The 14,122-nt window shown below is 51.3% G+C and overlaps 1 protein-coding gene across 9 annotated transcripts in view; it reads left to right on the top strand.

The window, feature by feature from the left end:
- The window catches only part of AGBL2 (AGBL carboxypeptidase 2), a 38,833-nt gene that overhangs the window by 1,246 nt on the left and 23,465 nt on the right, over positions 1-14,122 (top strand). For 7 of the 9 annotated variants that reach the window (XM_075567417.1, XM_075567422.1, XM_075567423.1 and 4 more), the window contains exons 2-8: positions 2,038-2,103; positions 4,875-4,938; positions 5,723-5,848; positions 8,618-8,806; positions 9,423-9,530; positions 10,346-10,496; positions 12,650-13,432. In XM_075567417.1, the coding sequence (XP_075423532.1) occupies positions 2,068-2,103; positions 4,875-4,938; positions 5,723-5,848; positions 8,618-8,806; positions 9,423-9,530; positions 10,346-10,496; positions 12,650-13,432 (1,457 nt within the window). In that variant the 5' untranslated portion in view covers positions 2,038-2,067. Of the gene's footprint in view, positions 1-2,037; positions 2,104-4,874; positions 4,939-5,722; positions 5,849-8,617; positions 8,807-9,422; positions 9,531-10,345; positions 10,497-12,649; positions 13,433-14,122 lie in introns of those variants that run through there. The other 2 variants (XM_075567421.1, XM_075567424.1) reach the window with 2 other exon arrangements.

Raw genomic sequence — 14,122 nt, 5'->3', positions numbered from 1 at the left:
CAGTGATACTGGGGGGAGAGCAGCCTCACTCCGAGGTGGGTGTTAGGGGGGGAGATCAGCCTCACTCTGAGGTGAGTGTTACTGGGAGAGCCTCACTCCAAGGTGAGTGTTACTGGGGAGCAGCCTCACTCTGAGGTGAGTGTTACTGTGGAGCAGCCTCACTCTGAGGTGAGTGTTACTGGGGGGAGCAGCCTCACTCCGAGGTGAGTGTTACTGGGGGGAGCAGCCTCACTCCGAGGTGAGTGTTACTGGGGAGCAGCCTCACTCCCAGGTGAGTGTTACTGGGGGGAGCAGCCTCGCTGCGAAGTGAGTGTTACTGGGGAGCAGCCTCACTCCGAGGGGAGTGTTACTGGGGAGCAGCCTCACTCCAAGGTGAGTGTTACTGGGGAGCAGCCTCACTCCGAGGTGAGTGTTACTGGGGGGAGCAGCCTCACTCCGAGGTGAGTGTTACTGGGGAGCAGCCTCACTCCATGGTGAGTGTTACTGGGGAGCAGCCTCACTCCGAGGTGAGTGTTACTGGGGGGAGCAGCCTCGCTGCGAAGTGAGTGTTACTGGGGAGCAGCCTCACTCCGAGGGGAGTGTTACTGGGGAGCAGCCTCACTCCAAGGTGAGTGTTACTGGGGAGCAGCCTCACTCCGAGGTGATTGTTACTGGGGAGCAGCCTCACTCCAAGGTGAGTGTTACTGGGGGGAGCAGCCTCACTCCGAGGTGAGTGTTTCTGGGGGGAGCAGCCTCACTCCGAGGTGAGTGTTACTGGGGAGCAGCCTCACTCCGAGGTCAGTGATACTGGGGGGAGAGCATCCTCTGAGGTGAGTGTTACTGGGGGGAGAGCAGCCCCCCCCCCGAGGTGAGTGCCACCTCACTCACTGCAGAGTGACACTCAGTTACAGGAGAGCAGCCTCACTCCGAGGTAGGTGAGTGTTACTGGGGGGAGCAGCCTCACTCCGAGGTCAGTGATACTGGGGGGAGAGCAGCCTCACTCCAAGGTCAGTGATACTGGGGGGAGAGCAGCCTCACTCCGAGGTGGGTGTTAGGGGGGGAGATCAGCCTCACTCTGAGGTGAGTGTTACTGGGAGAGCCTCACTCCAAGGTGAGTGTTACTGGGGAGCAGCCTCACTCTGAGGTGAGTGTTACTGGGGAGCAGCCTCACTCTGAGGTGAGTGTTACTGGGGGGAGCAGCCTCACTCCGAGGTGAGTGTTACTGGGGGGAGCAGCCTCACTCCGAGGTGAGTGTTACTGGGGAGCAGCCTCACTCCGAGGTGAGTGTTACTGGGAGAGCAGCCTCACCCCGAGGTGAGTGTTACTGGGAGAGCCTCACTCCGAGGTGAGTGTTACTGGGGAGCAGCCTCACTCACAGGTGAGTGCTACTGGGGGGAGCAGCCTCACTCCGAGGTGAGTGCTAATGGGGGGAGCAGCCTCACTCCGATGTGAGTGCTACTGGGGGGGAGCAGCCTCACTCCGAGTTGAGTGCTACTCGGGGGAGCAGCCTCACTCCGAGGTGAGTGTTACTGGGAGAGCTTCACTCCGAGGTGAGTGTTACTGGGGAGCAGCCTCACTCCGAGGTGAGTGTTACTGGGGGGAGAGCAGCCTCACTTCGAAGTGAATGTTACTGGGGAGCAGCCTCACTCTGAAGTGAGTGTTACTGGTAGAGAAGCCTCACTCTGAAGTGAGGGTTACTAGTAGAGACGCCTCACTCCGAGGTGAGTGTTACTGGTAGAAAAGCCTCACTCTGAAGTGAATGTTACTGGGGAGCAGCCTCACTCTGAAGTGAGTGTTACTGGGGGGCAGCCTCACACAGAGAAACCTTACCCAATAGTGAGTATCACTCAGTGGAAGGTGTTCCTCCCTGTGTAATGTCAGTATGGAGGCAGACTCACTCATTAAGAGTATCACTCGCTACAATGCAGCTTCACTTCTTTAGGAGGTAATACCACTCACTGGGAGACAGCCATACTTATTAGGTGTGAGTATCACCGGAAAGGGGTCTCATCCAAAACGGAGCACTCTTTCCTGATGTTCCTCCTCCTCCTCTCATAGCTGCACACAGTCAGATGTACCAACGCTGCCATGTACCCGGCTCTGAGGACAGACTTGAAACAGGAGGTATGTTCCCATTGAAATCAGTACAGACATATAGTGATATTACACTTCAGTCCTGCAGTGATGGGAAAGATCATTGCGAGCCTCCGTACATTGCGAGCCTCCGTACATTGCGAGCCTCCGTACATTGCGAGCCTCCGTACATTGCGAGCCTCCGTACAATGCGAGCCTCCGTACAATGCGAGCCTCCGTACATTGCGAGCCTCCGTACATTGAGAGCCTCCGTACAATGCGAGCCTCCGTACATTGCGAGCCTCCGTACATTGCGAGCCTCCGTACATTGCGAGCCTCCGTACAATGCGAGCCTCCGTACATTGCGAGCCTCCGTACATTGCGGGCCTCCGTACATTGCGGGCCTCCGTACAATGCGAGCCTCCGTACATTGCGAGCCTCCGTACATTGCGAGCCTCCGTACAATGCGAGCCTCCGTACATTGCGGGCCTCCGTACATTGCGGGCCTCCGTACATTGCGGGCCTCCGTACATTGCGAGCCTCCGTACATTGCGAGCCTCCGTACATTGCGAGCCTCCGTACATTGCGAGCCTCCGTACATTGCGAGCCTCCGTACAATGCGAGCCTCCGTACATTGCGAGCCTCCGTACATTGCGAGCCTCCGTACAATGCGAGCCTCCGTACAATGCGAGCCTCCGTACATTGCGAGCCTCCGTACATTGCGGTCCTCCGTACATTGCGAGCCTCCGTACATTGCGAGCCTCCGTACATTGCGAGCCTCCGTACAATGCGAGCCTCCGTACATTGCGAGCCTCCGTACATTGCGAGCCTCCGTACATTGCGAGCCTCCGTACATTGCGAGCCTCCGTACAATGCGAGCCTCCGTACATTGCGAGCCTCCGTACATTGCGAGCCTCCGTACATTGCGAGCCTCCGTACATTGCGAGCCTCCGTACATTGCGAGCCTCCGTACATTGCGAGCCTCCGTACATTGCGAGCCTCCGTACATTGCGAGCCTCCGTACATTGCGAGCCTCCGTACATTGCGAGCCTCCGTACAATGCGAGCCTCCGTACATTGCGAGCCTCCGTACAATGCGAGCCTCCGTACATTGCGAGCCTCCGTACATTGCGGGCCTCCGTACATTGCGGGCCTCCGTACATTGCGGGCCTCCGTACATTGCGGGCCTCCGTACATTGCGAGCCTCCGTACATTGCGAGCCTCCGTACATTGCGAGCCTCCGTACATTGCGAGCCTCCGTACATTGCGGGCCTCCGTACATTGCGAGCCTCCGTACATTGCGAGCCTCCGTACATTGCGGTCCTCCGTACATTGCGAGCCTCCGTACATTGCGGTCCTCCGTACATTGCGAGCCTCCGTACATTGCGAGCCTCCGTACATTGCGGTCCTCCGTACAATGCGAGCCTCCGTACAATGCGAGCCTCCGTACATTGCGAGCCTCCGTACATTGCGAGCCTCCGTACATTGCGGGCCTCCGTACATTGCGAGCCTCCGTACATTGCGGTCCTCCGTACAATGCGGTCCTCCGTACAATGCGAGCCTCCGTACAATGCGAGCCTCCGTACAATGCGAGCCTCCGTACAATGCGAGCCTCCGTACATTGCGGGCCTCCGTACATTGCGAGCCTCCGTACATTGCGAGCCTCCGTACATTGCGAGCCTCCGTACATTGCGAGCCTCCGTACAATGCGAGCCTCCGTACAATGCGAGCCTCCGTACATTGCGAGCCTCCGTACATTGCGAGCCTCCGTACATTGCGAGCCTCCGTACAATGCGAGCCTCCGTACAATGCGAGCCTCCGTACAATGCGAGCCTCCGTACATTGCGAGCCTCCGTACATTGCGAGCCTCCGTACATTGCGAGCCTCCGTACAATGCGAGCCTCCGTACAATGCGAGCCTCCGTACATTGCGAGCCTCCGTACAATGCGGGCCTCCGTACATTGCGGGCCTCCGTACATTGCGGGCCTCCGTACAATGCGGGCCTCCGTACATTGCGAGCCTCCGTACATTGCGAGCCTCCGTACATTGCGGTCCTCCGTACATTGCGAGCCTCCGTACATTGCGAGCCTCCGTACATTGCGGTCCTCCGTACATTGCGGTCCTCCGTACATTGCGAGCCTCCGTACATTGCGAGCCTCCGTACATTGCGAGCCTCCGTACATTGCGGGCCTCCGTACATTGCGAGCCTCCGTACAATGCGGGCCTCCGTACATTGCGAGCCTCGGTACATTGCGGGCCTCCGTACATTGCGAGCCTCCGTACAATGCGAGCCTCTGTACATTGCGAGCCTCCGTACAATGCGAGCCTCCGTACATTGCGAGCCTCCGTACATTGCGGGCCTCCGTACATTGCGAGCCTCCGTACATTGCGAGCCTCCGTACAATGCGAGCCTCCGTACATTGCGAGCCTCCGTACAATGCGAGCCTCCGTACAATGCGAGCCTCCGTACATTGCGAGCCTCCGTACATTGCGAGCCTCCGTACATTGCGAGCCTCCGTACATTGCGAGCCTCCGTACATTGCGAGCCTCCGTACATTGCGAGCCTCCGTACATTGCGAGCCTCCGTACATTGCGGGCCTCCGTACATTGCGGGCCTCCGTACATTGCGGGCCTCCGTACATTGCGAGCCTCCGTACATTGCGAGCCTCCGTACATTGCGGGCCTCCGTACATTGCGAGCCTCCGTACATTGCGGGCCTCCGTACATTGCGAGCCTCCGTACAATGCGAGCCTCCGTACATTGCGAGCCTCCGTACATTGTGGCCTTGCTAGGCTTGTGACCGTTTCCTTTTTCCTATTGCAGCTCTTCCTGGACCCTTATGAGAATTTTATGCGCACTCACCTGCAATATTACGGCTATTTTAGAGGTGAGGGTAAAAGGATTCATACATGCTGGTTGAAGCAATACCTACTTAAAATGTTCATTATACACTTGAGACTGCTGAGGTTTTCCTTAAATATCCCGATGACTATTGTAGAAAAATGTCATTTGGCTCTTGGCCCCCGTGACTTCCAGCCAAACAGGATCAAAATCCCATACAAATAAGAAGACCGTTTTTTATACTGTGAAATATTTCAAACACTATAAAAATAAATGTTCTCAGTCTCTGTCAATACATTTGAACAGCATTTTCTAAATATTGGAAAGTTCCACTTCTAAGCAATATTGAAAGCAACTAAGAAGGGGCATAGCGAGGTCATTTAATGTTTGTTAGAACCAAACCACAGGGGATTCCCTGCAGCAGCCGGTAGAAGGCTAGATCTGTCAGCGGTCCCCAGCCTTTCTTACACACTGCACCCCCTGCTAGACAATATTTGTTCTGTGAACCCCTAATGAATAAATCTTATTGCTACTGTGTGAGCGATCCCAGGCAGCAAAGTGTCCTGAGCCCGGTGGGGGGGAACACACACTTAAGGCCTCAAACTGCACCTGTGGATGCAAAGCATTGTGGGGAGTGATTTTAGAAGCTCCTGCTGTTATTGAGAGGTATCCCACCCATGCCAAGGTGCAGTTTGGGGCCTAACTGCGCTGTCCCCACACGGGCTCAAGAACCCACCTGGGATCCGCCTTTACAGATTATTATTTTATAGCGAGCCCCTAGGGGTTCCCAAACCGTCTGTTGGGAATCACTGGTCTAAGTGTTTCTTCAGGCCTAAAAGCTAGAGAAGAGGACTTCCTATCACGACCAGGCCGAGTGCACCACAAAGCTGGACACATGGTGACGGACAGTGACTCTGACATGCCGGCCCCTCAGGAGGACCAAAAGAAGCTCATTTGTAAGTGTGATACCAAAGTGTAACTTTTACTGTACGTCTCAGATCCGACAGTGTTTTCCAACCCCCCCCCCCTTTTTTTTTTAAGTGCAGGAACCCTATAATTGTACTGTGAAATTCTGCGGAACCCCAACCCTCTCTAATAGCGCGTCTGAGATCAGATGCATTGTAAGGAACCCCCGCTCACCCCATTCTGTGTGTCTCTCACCACATTCTGTGTGTCTCTCTCACCCCATTCTATCCTCTGCAGCTGGCCCCGCCCCCACGCTCCACTGCAGCTGGCCCAGCCCCCACGCTTCACTGCAGCTGGCCCCGCCCCCATGCTCCTCTTCAGTCGCTGACCCGGCCTCCACTCTCCTCCTGCTCTCTCCAACTCACTGGCATTCTCCGGTCTCCAGCTTGCAGGCAAAAACCGGGACATTTTCAAGAATGTCAGATCACCGGGACAGACCTACAAAAACTGGGACTGTCCCGGCTAAACCGGGACATCTGGTCACCCTAATTGTAAGGAACCGCAACCCTCTCTAATAGCACGTCTGAGATCTGATGCATTGTAAGGAACCCCAACCCTCTCTTATAGCGAGTCTGTGATCAGATGCATTGTAAGGATTCCCAACCCTCTCTAGTAGCGCGTCTGAGATCTGATGCATTGTAAGGATCCCCAACCCTCTCTTATAGCGAGTTTGTAATCAGATGCATTGTAAGGAACCCCAACCCTCTCTAATAGCGCGTCTGAGATCAGATGTATTGTAAGGAACCCCAACCCTCTCTAATAGCGTGTCTGAGATCAGATGCATTGTAAGGAACCCCAACCCTCTCTAATAGCGCGTCTGAGATCAGATGCATTGTAAGGATCCCCAACCCTCTCTAATAGTGCGTCTGAGATCCGATGCATTGTAAGGAACCCCAACCCTCTCTAATAGCGCGTCTGAGATCAGATGCATTGTAAGGAACCCCAACCCTCTCTAATAGCGTGTCTGAGATCAGATGCATTGTAAGGAACCCCAACCCTCTCTAATAGCGTGTCTGAGATCAGATGCATTGTAAGGAACCCCAACCCTCTCTAATAGCGCGTCTGAGATCAGATGCATTGTAAGGAACCCCAACCCTCTCTAATAGCGTGTCTGAGATCAGATGCATTGTAAGGAACCCCAACCCTCTCTAATAGCGCCTCTGAGATCAGATGCATTGTAAGGATCCCCAACCCTCTCTAATAGTGCGTCTGAGATCAGATGCATTGTAAGGAACCCCAACCCTCTCTAATAGCGTGTCTGAGATCAGATGCATTGTAAGGATCCCCAACCCTCTCTAATAGCGCGTCTGAGATCTGATGCATTGTAAGGATCCCCAACCCTCTCTTATAGCGAGTTTGTAATCAGATGCATTGTAAGGAACCCCAACCCTCTCTAATAGCGCGTCTGAGATCAGATGTATTGTAAGGAACCCCAACCCTCTCTAATAGCGTGTCTGAGATCAGATGCATTGTAAGGAACCCCAACCCTCTCTAATAGCGCGTCTGAGATCAGATGCATTGTAAGGATCCCCAACCCTCTCTAATAGTGCGTCTGAGATCCGATGCATTGTAAGGAACCCCAACCCTCTCTAATAGCGCGTCTGAGATCAGATGCATTGTAAGGAACCCCAACCCTCTCTAATAGCGTGTCTGAGATCAGATGCATTGTAAGGAACCCCAACCCTCTCTAATAGCGTGTCTGAGATCAGATGCATTGTAAGGAACCCCAACCCTCTCTAATAGCGCGTCTGAGATCAGATGCATTGTAAGGAACCCCAACCCTCTCTAATAGCGTGTCTGAGATCAGATGCATTGTAAGGAACCCCAACCCTCTCTAATAGCGCCTCTGAGATCAGATGCATTGTAAGGATCCCCAACCCTCTCTAATAGTGCGTCTGAGATCAGATGCATTGTAAGGATCCCCAACCCTCTCTAATAGCGCGTCTGAGATCAGATGCATTGTAAATTCTTCTATATTTAGTACAGTTTTTTGAAATGACATGAAAGTTGTAAGGAACCCTAGTTGACTAACACTGTCCTGAGTTATGTCAGAACATACCAGCAGAGGGCATAGCTGTTCAAAACGTATCTACTTATGCAGAGCCCATTATTGTGTGTACTGCAGAAGATGAGTACTGTACTTGTTTGCAATGGTGTTTTTTTCAGGTGTCAGACCCCAAGGAAAGATAACTTCAATTATATCTAATCTACAATAAAACATTCTGATTAATAATGATTTATAATCCCACAGAGTTCCCTCACAAAAACAGCCTGATTCCAAGCAATAAATCGCCAACTTTTGGACACCAAACATAAAATAAATATTTTTAAAACCACATAACTGACACAGTTTGCCCCATTATTCCATCTAGTCCAGGGGGCTCAACTCCCATCCTCAAGCCCCCCAACAGGTCAGGATGTCCCTGCTTCAGCACTGGTGGTGCAGTCTACGACGGAGTCTCTGATGAAGCCACCTGTGCGGAAGCTGGGATATCCTGAAAACCTGACCTGTTGGTGGGGCTTGAGGACGGGAGTTGGGACGCCCTGATCTAGACCATTTCTGCAGCAAACATGTGTTTTACCCACATTCAGCAAGCCGTGCAGAAGGCATTGTCTGTTAATGTGGAGAAATGGCAGCATGAATCCTCCATGCTAAAATGTGACTTGTACCCAGTGTTATCCCAGCTCTGTCCTCATTCCACACGTACTCATGACAAACGCGTCACATTTCGTGCCGGCCTCTGTTTGCTTTTCCTTAGATTCGCTCTTGCTGGAGACCCCGGCCTTTAAGAGCAGGCAGATTGTCTTTGATAAACAGGAGGGACAGATGGTACTGCGCCTCCGTGATCCCCAGGGGTTATTTACTGCTTCCCGGCGGAACGGCTCCATGCAGACGCCGCGGTGGCCGGCAGAGTGTGAAGTTATTAAAGAAGAAATCCGCCATATTGGTAACTTTCGAGCAGGCTTTTGCCAGTCAGTAGAAGGCATTTCAGAGTAGGACAAATGGGAGAATAGGTGCACCCCACACTGTGCCTTCCAGCAGTTTGTTTGCCATTAAATGTTTGTATTTGCTGAATGCTAGCTTGTTTAGCCTTGCTAGGGTCCTGTGTTTGCCAATTGTGCTAACCCTGCTGGGTGAAACTTGCTGCTCTGTCATGTTTTCAGGAGTAGTGCAGCAATAGTCGCTGTCCTTTGAAGTGAGTGCAGCTTGTTCAAATCCCAGGTCCGTCTCCTTTATAACAAAGAGCAAGTCATTTTATCCCCACTGAGCCCCAGCCCGCCACCCCATAAAGGGTTGTAGGTTTACAGGCCAGTACCTGTTTGTGTGAACTTCTGTATACATTGAACCCATACATAAGAAACGTATTTATTATGGTAAGCACCATTTATTTAAACTGCTTGGTTATGGGTACCCTGCATGGAGTCCTAATAGCTGCATTAGGGTTGGTAAAAATCCCAACAGGTTGTAATGTCACCTTTCTTTAAACAAGAATCATATGCACAACTCTGGTGTGAATGACACTGAGAGAGGCGGTCGTTTGAACCTGTTCTGTTTCCGCATAGAATGGGTTCCACCAGTCCCAGAGGTCTTCTATCAGCCCACAGGGAAGGAGCTGATGCCGGAGGTTACTCCTGAAGGGAAGGGAACAGTGCTGTATGAAATCAGCCCAGGTAATACATTCTCGCGTAACTGAGATACAGGGTATTTACTGCGTGTAGTGTAACACTGGGAAGCTTGAAGTGCGCCCTACTCACTTAGGCCGCGCGACATTGCGCGTGCCGCGAACAAAAGGCCGTACCTCTGCGGCAGGCCATAGAGCGCGGACCGCGCGCGATTCTCAGCCAGGCAATTACTTTTGTCTGTGTCGCGCGACAACCGGGTCACACGCGAGGTTCAGCCAATGAGGGCGAACCGCTCACGTGACACCTCCGCCACGCCTCCCTGTCACCTTCCGATATCCTCCAGCCTCTGCATGTTCCGCGCGTGACATCACGCGCTCGGTCGTGCGGGCACTATAATCGCGGCCTTGGATGTGAGAACACTTGTCATGCATGAAAACGGCAAATGAATTCACCAAAGCTCGGGACCGTGTAAGAGCCGCGGTGGAACACCGGCAAGGAATGGGAGACGCTGATCCATGATGAACTTTTCCTATGTACGATCATCAAGATCTAATAGTTACTATATGTTTGTATTGGGCAGTCTATTGATGATTTAGATCAGGCAAGGCCAACTCCAGTCCTCAAGGGCCACAAGCAGGTCAAGTTTTCAGGATATCCCTGCTTCAGCACAGGTGACTCAATCTGAGCCACTGATTGAGCCACCTGTGCTGAAGCAGGGATATCCTGAAAGCCTGACCTGTTGGTGGCCCTTGAGGACTGGAGTTGACCTCCCCTGCCTTAGACGTATGACTAAGCTATGAATACGGACCTTCTTGGTTATGGAAAGTAAGGGATAAACTATGTGATTAATGACCTGATTGCAGCTTATAGGAGGCCTCACTTTGCCGGCTCGCGGGCTGGAGGGCGCCGCTGTTTCAGTAAGAGACCCAATATTGGCCTGGACGTGCAGCCGGACAATGACCTGCAGTTTGAATCCCGGTTTGAAAGTGGAAACCTCCAAAAAGCCACCAGAGTGTAAGTAGTTCTGAGCAAATCAGCGCAGGTGTGCGGAGGACATGTGGAGGTAAATGGGCATCCTACGTGTGGTGTCAATGGTCCATAGGCGGGGTGTGGCCATGTGCATTATATATGGGACATTAGGTGCATATTTCACAATACAGCACACAACAGGATAGATGTCCTAGACCAATAATTAAAATAATTACACAAGAGCAAATTTGTCTCTTATGAACACCATCGTGGAGACCTTCAATCAGAAGGTGTACAGTATAAAGCCGCATCTGTGTTGTGTTGCTTGAGTTTCTGTAGATGGTGTGTGTTGCCTTTGATGCGATGCCATGTTGTGTTGCTTGAGTTTCTGTAGATGGTGTGTGATGCCTTTGATGCGATGCCGTGTTGTGTTGCTTGAGTTTCTGTAGATGGTGTGTGTTGCCTTTGATGCGATGTCGTGTTGTGTTGCTTGAGTTTCTGAAGATGGTGTGTGGTGCCTTTGATGCGATGCCATGTTGTGTTGCTTGAGTTTCTGTAGATGGTATGTGGTGCCTTTGATGCCGTGTTGTGTTGCTTGAGTTTCTGTAGATGGTGTGTGGTGCCTTTGATGCGATGCCATGTTGTGTTGCTTGAGTTTCTGTAGATGGTGTGTGTTGCCTTTGATGCGATGCCATGTTGTGTTGCTTGAGTTTCTGTAGATGGTGTGTGTTGCCTTTGATGCGATGCCATGTTGTGTTGCTTGAGTTTCTGTAGATGGTGTGTGATGCCTTTGATGCGATGCCGTGTTGTGTTGCTTGAGTTTCTGTAGATGGTGTGGTGCCTTTGATGCGATGCCATGTTGTGTTGCTTGAGTTTCTGTAGATGGTGTGGTGCCTTTGATCCGTGTTGTGTTGCTTGAGTTTCTGTAGATGGTGTGTGGTGCCTTTGATGCCGTGTTGTGTTGCTTGAGTTTCTGTAGATGGTGTGTGGTGCCTTTGATGCGATGTCGTGTTGTGTTGCTTGAGTTTCTGTAGGTGGTGTGTGGTGCCTTTGATGCGATGCCTTGTTGTGTTGATTGAGTTTCTGTAGATGGTGTGTGGTGCCTTTGATGCGAGGCCGTGTTGTGTTGGTTGAGTTTCTGTAGATGGTGTGTGGTGCCTTTGATGCCGTGTTGTGTTGGTTGAGTTTCTGTAGATGGTGTGTGGTGCCTTTGATGGATGTCGTGTTGTGTTGCTTGAGTTTCTGTAGGTGGTGTGTGGTGCCTTTGATGCGATGCCTTGTTGTGTTGCTTGAGTTTCTGTAGATGGTGTGGTGCCTTTGATGCCGTGTTGTGTTGCTTGAGTTTCTGTAGATGGTGTGTGGTGCCTTTGATGCGATGCCGTGTTGTGTTGGTGTGTGGTGCCTTTGATGCGATGCCGTGTTGTGTTGGTGTGTGCCAGGGCTCTTCAACTAGTTTCCCACAGGGTCCGGATTAGAAAAGATTTAGGAGCAGAAGGGCCACAGCTTGCTGTAATTTAATTGGATACATAAAACATGATAACATGTAAAACATTTGACAAACCTTTAGAAAATCTATACCATAGACATTTATATTTAACTTAAATTACAAGTCAGTTTCAGGGTGACGTGTATGTATGTGTATGTATGTTGGTATAAATAACCGGTTTCTAAGATGAAAGATGTCTCCGCCGCACACAAGTTTCCAAACCTCCTTATATCAACGTAACCATTATTTTATTTGCAGGTAAACACCCGGGCGAAACGGTTCAAGGGTCACCCCTTCGTCGGGTCCAATGTGGTATGTATAACATTTCACCTGACAAAAGGGTGACCCCTCCCTCCCACCCCCAACCCCAGAAACATTGTGCCCATATACTTACCTGCAAATAAAATAATGATTACGATGATATAAGGTGTTTTTTATACTTGTGTGTGTCAGGGACAGGTGTCACTTTTTGCTTTGAATGCATCGATGGCAGTGATGCGGTCCCTGTGTTTATCTCCAGTCCAGCAGCAGCCATGTGTTTTGTTTGCATGTGTGAATTGGCTTATGCAGGTTGCATGAGGTTGCACGTAGTATGTTGTGTCTATTGTCTGAACATAGTGATTTGTACTGTATTGCGCATCTCCCACCCATTGCCAGACTCTTATCCCACTCTCCTGTATTGTTCTCTTGTGCTGCTTGTGTCTCCATACAGTGGCATGCATGAGTATGAGCTCACCCTACGCACCGACCTCTACACCAGCAAACACACCCAATGGTTCTACTTCCAGATGAAGAACACCAGGAAGGGCGTCCCTTATCGCTTCACTATTACCAACCTGATGAAGAGCAGCAGCCTGTTCAATGCAGGCATGAAGCCTTTGTTATACTCCCAGCAGGACGCCCTGCTTGGGGGTACAGGGTGGAGAAGGGAGGGCAAAGATATAAAATACTATAAGAGCTCCCGATCCGAGGATGGCACTACTTTATATAGCTTGACTTGGACATTTGAGTTTCCACATGACCAAGACACCTGTTACTTTGCTCACTGCTACCCGTACACATATTCCGACCTGCAGAGGGACCTGCAGAGCATGGCCAGTGACCCCACGCGTTCCCAGTATTGCAAACTGCGTGCTTTGTGCAGGAGCTTAGCTGGCAACCCTGTGTACCTGCTCACGATCACTTCCCCGTCTGCAAGCCCCACAGCAGCATGCACTAAGAAAGCAGTGGTGGTGACCGCCAGGGTGCACCCGGGGGAGACCAACGGGTCCTGGATGATGAAAGGTTTCCTGGACTTCCTCCTTAGCGACTCTCCAGACGCTCACCTCCTCAGAGATACCTTTATCTTCAAGGTGGTGCCCATGTTAAACCCTGACGGGGTAATTGTCGGAAACTACCGCTGCTCCCTGTCTGGAAGAGACTTGAATCGCAACTACAGGAGCATGCTAAAGGATTCCTTCCCCTGCATTTGGCACACTCGGGCAATGATTAAAAGGTGAGACCGGGGCTGGACAATTGTCCATTGTTCATCCATATAACACAATGCAGGTTGTGGAGCAGCAAAGTGTGATCGGTGAAGTCCCTCAGCAACATTCATATCAGTGATAGGATAACGTAAAATCAACAAAGACCCCACATGGCCTCCGTTATAAACCGCTGTTTCATTATTTCATACTAGCTGAAGAGTTCCGGCTTTGCACGGGTTGCCGTACTCTGGAGTCATTTTTTCCATTGCAGACTTGAAATTTGTGAATCGATCAACAATGGCGACCTTGTTAAGCTGATCAATAATTCCCCCTTTCATTGAGGCTGCACCCCCAACCATAAAAGCCTGATTATTATCGATAGGTCTAGTAGCTTTTCAAATGTAGTCCCGAAAACGTGTCTGAATTTCACTGGAAATGCCACGTGATATTTTACATTTGGGGTGTGCGTTTATACTGCGTAGAGAAGTGCCGGACAGCTGTAAGCAGTGCAGCGTTGCTCATCTCAAGTGGGAGAACCGGAGAAGACATACAGGGACACATCAACTAAGCAGTCTTCAGCCCAAAGACATATTGCAGAACTGGGAGACGCTTTACAAGCCCATTAATGTCATTGTAAGGAGTCTTCCAGAAGATCTCTCATGGCAGAAGACTGCTTGGTACATACCGGTCATAACGCAGCCCTTTAAAAGTGATCGTTA

This window comes from Ascaphus truei, chromosome 12 (assembly GCF_040206685.1).
Source record: "Ascaphus truei isolate aAscTru1 chromosome 12, aAscTru1.hap1, whole genome shotgun sequence".
NCBI classification, from domain to species: Eukaryota; Metazoa; Chordata; class Amphibia; order Anura; family Ascaphidae; genus Ascaphus; species Ascaphus truei.
The sequence above is the reverse complement of the archived record's forward strand: the minus strand, read 5'-3'. Positions and strand labels throughout refer to the sequence as shown.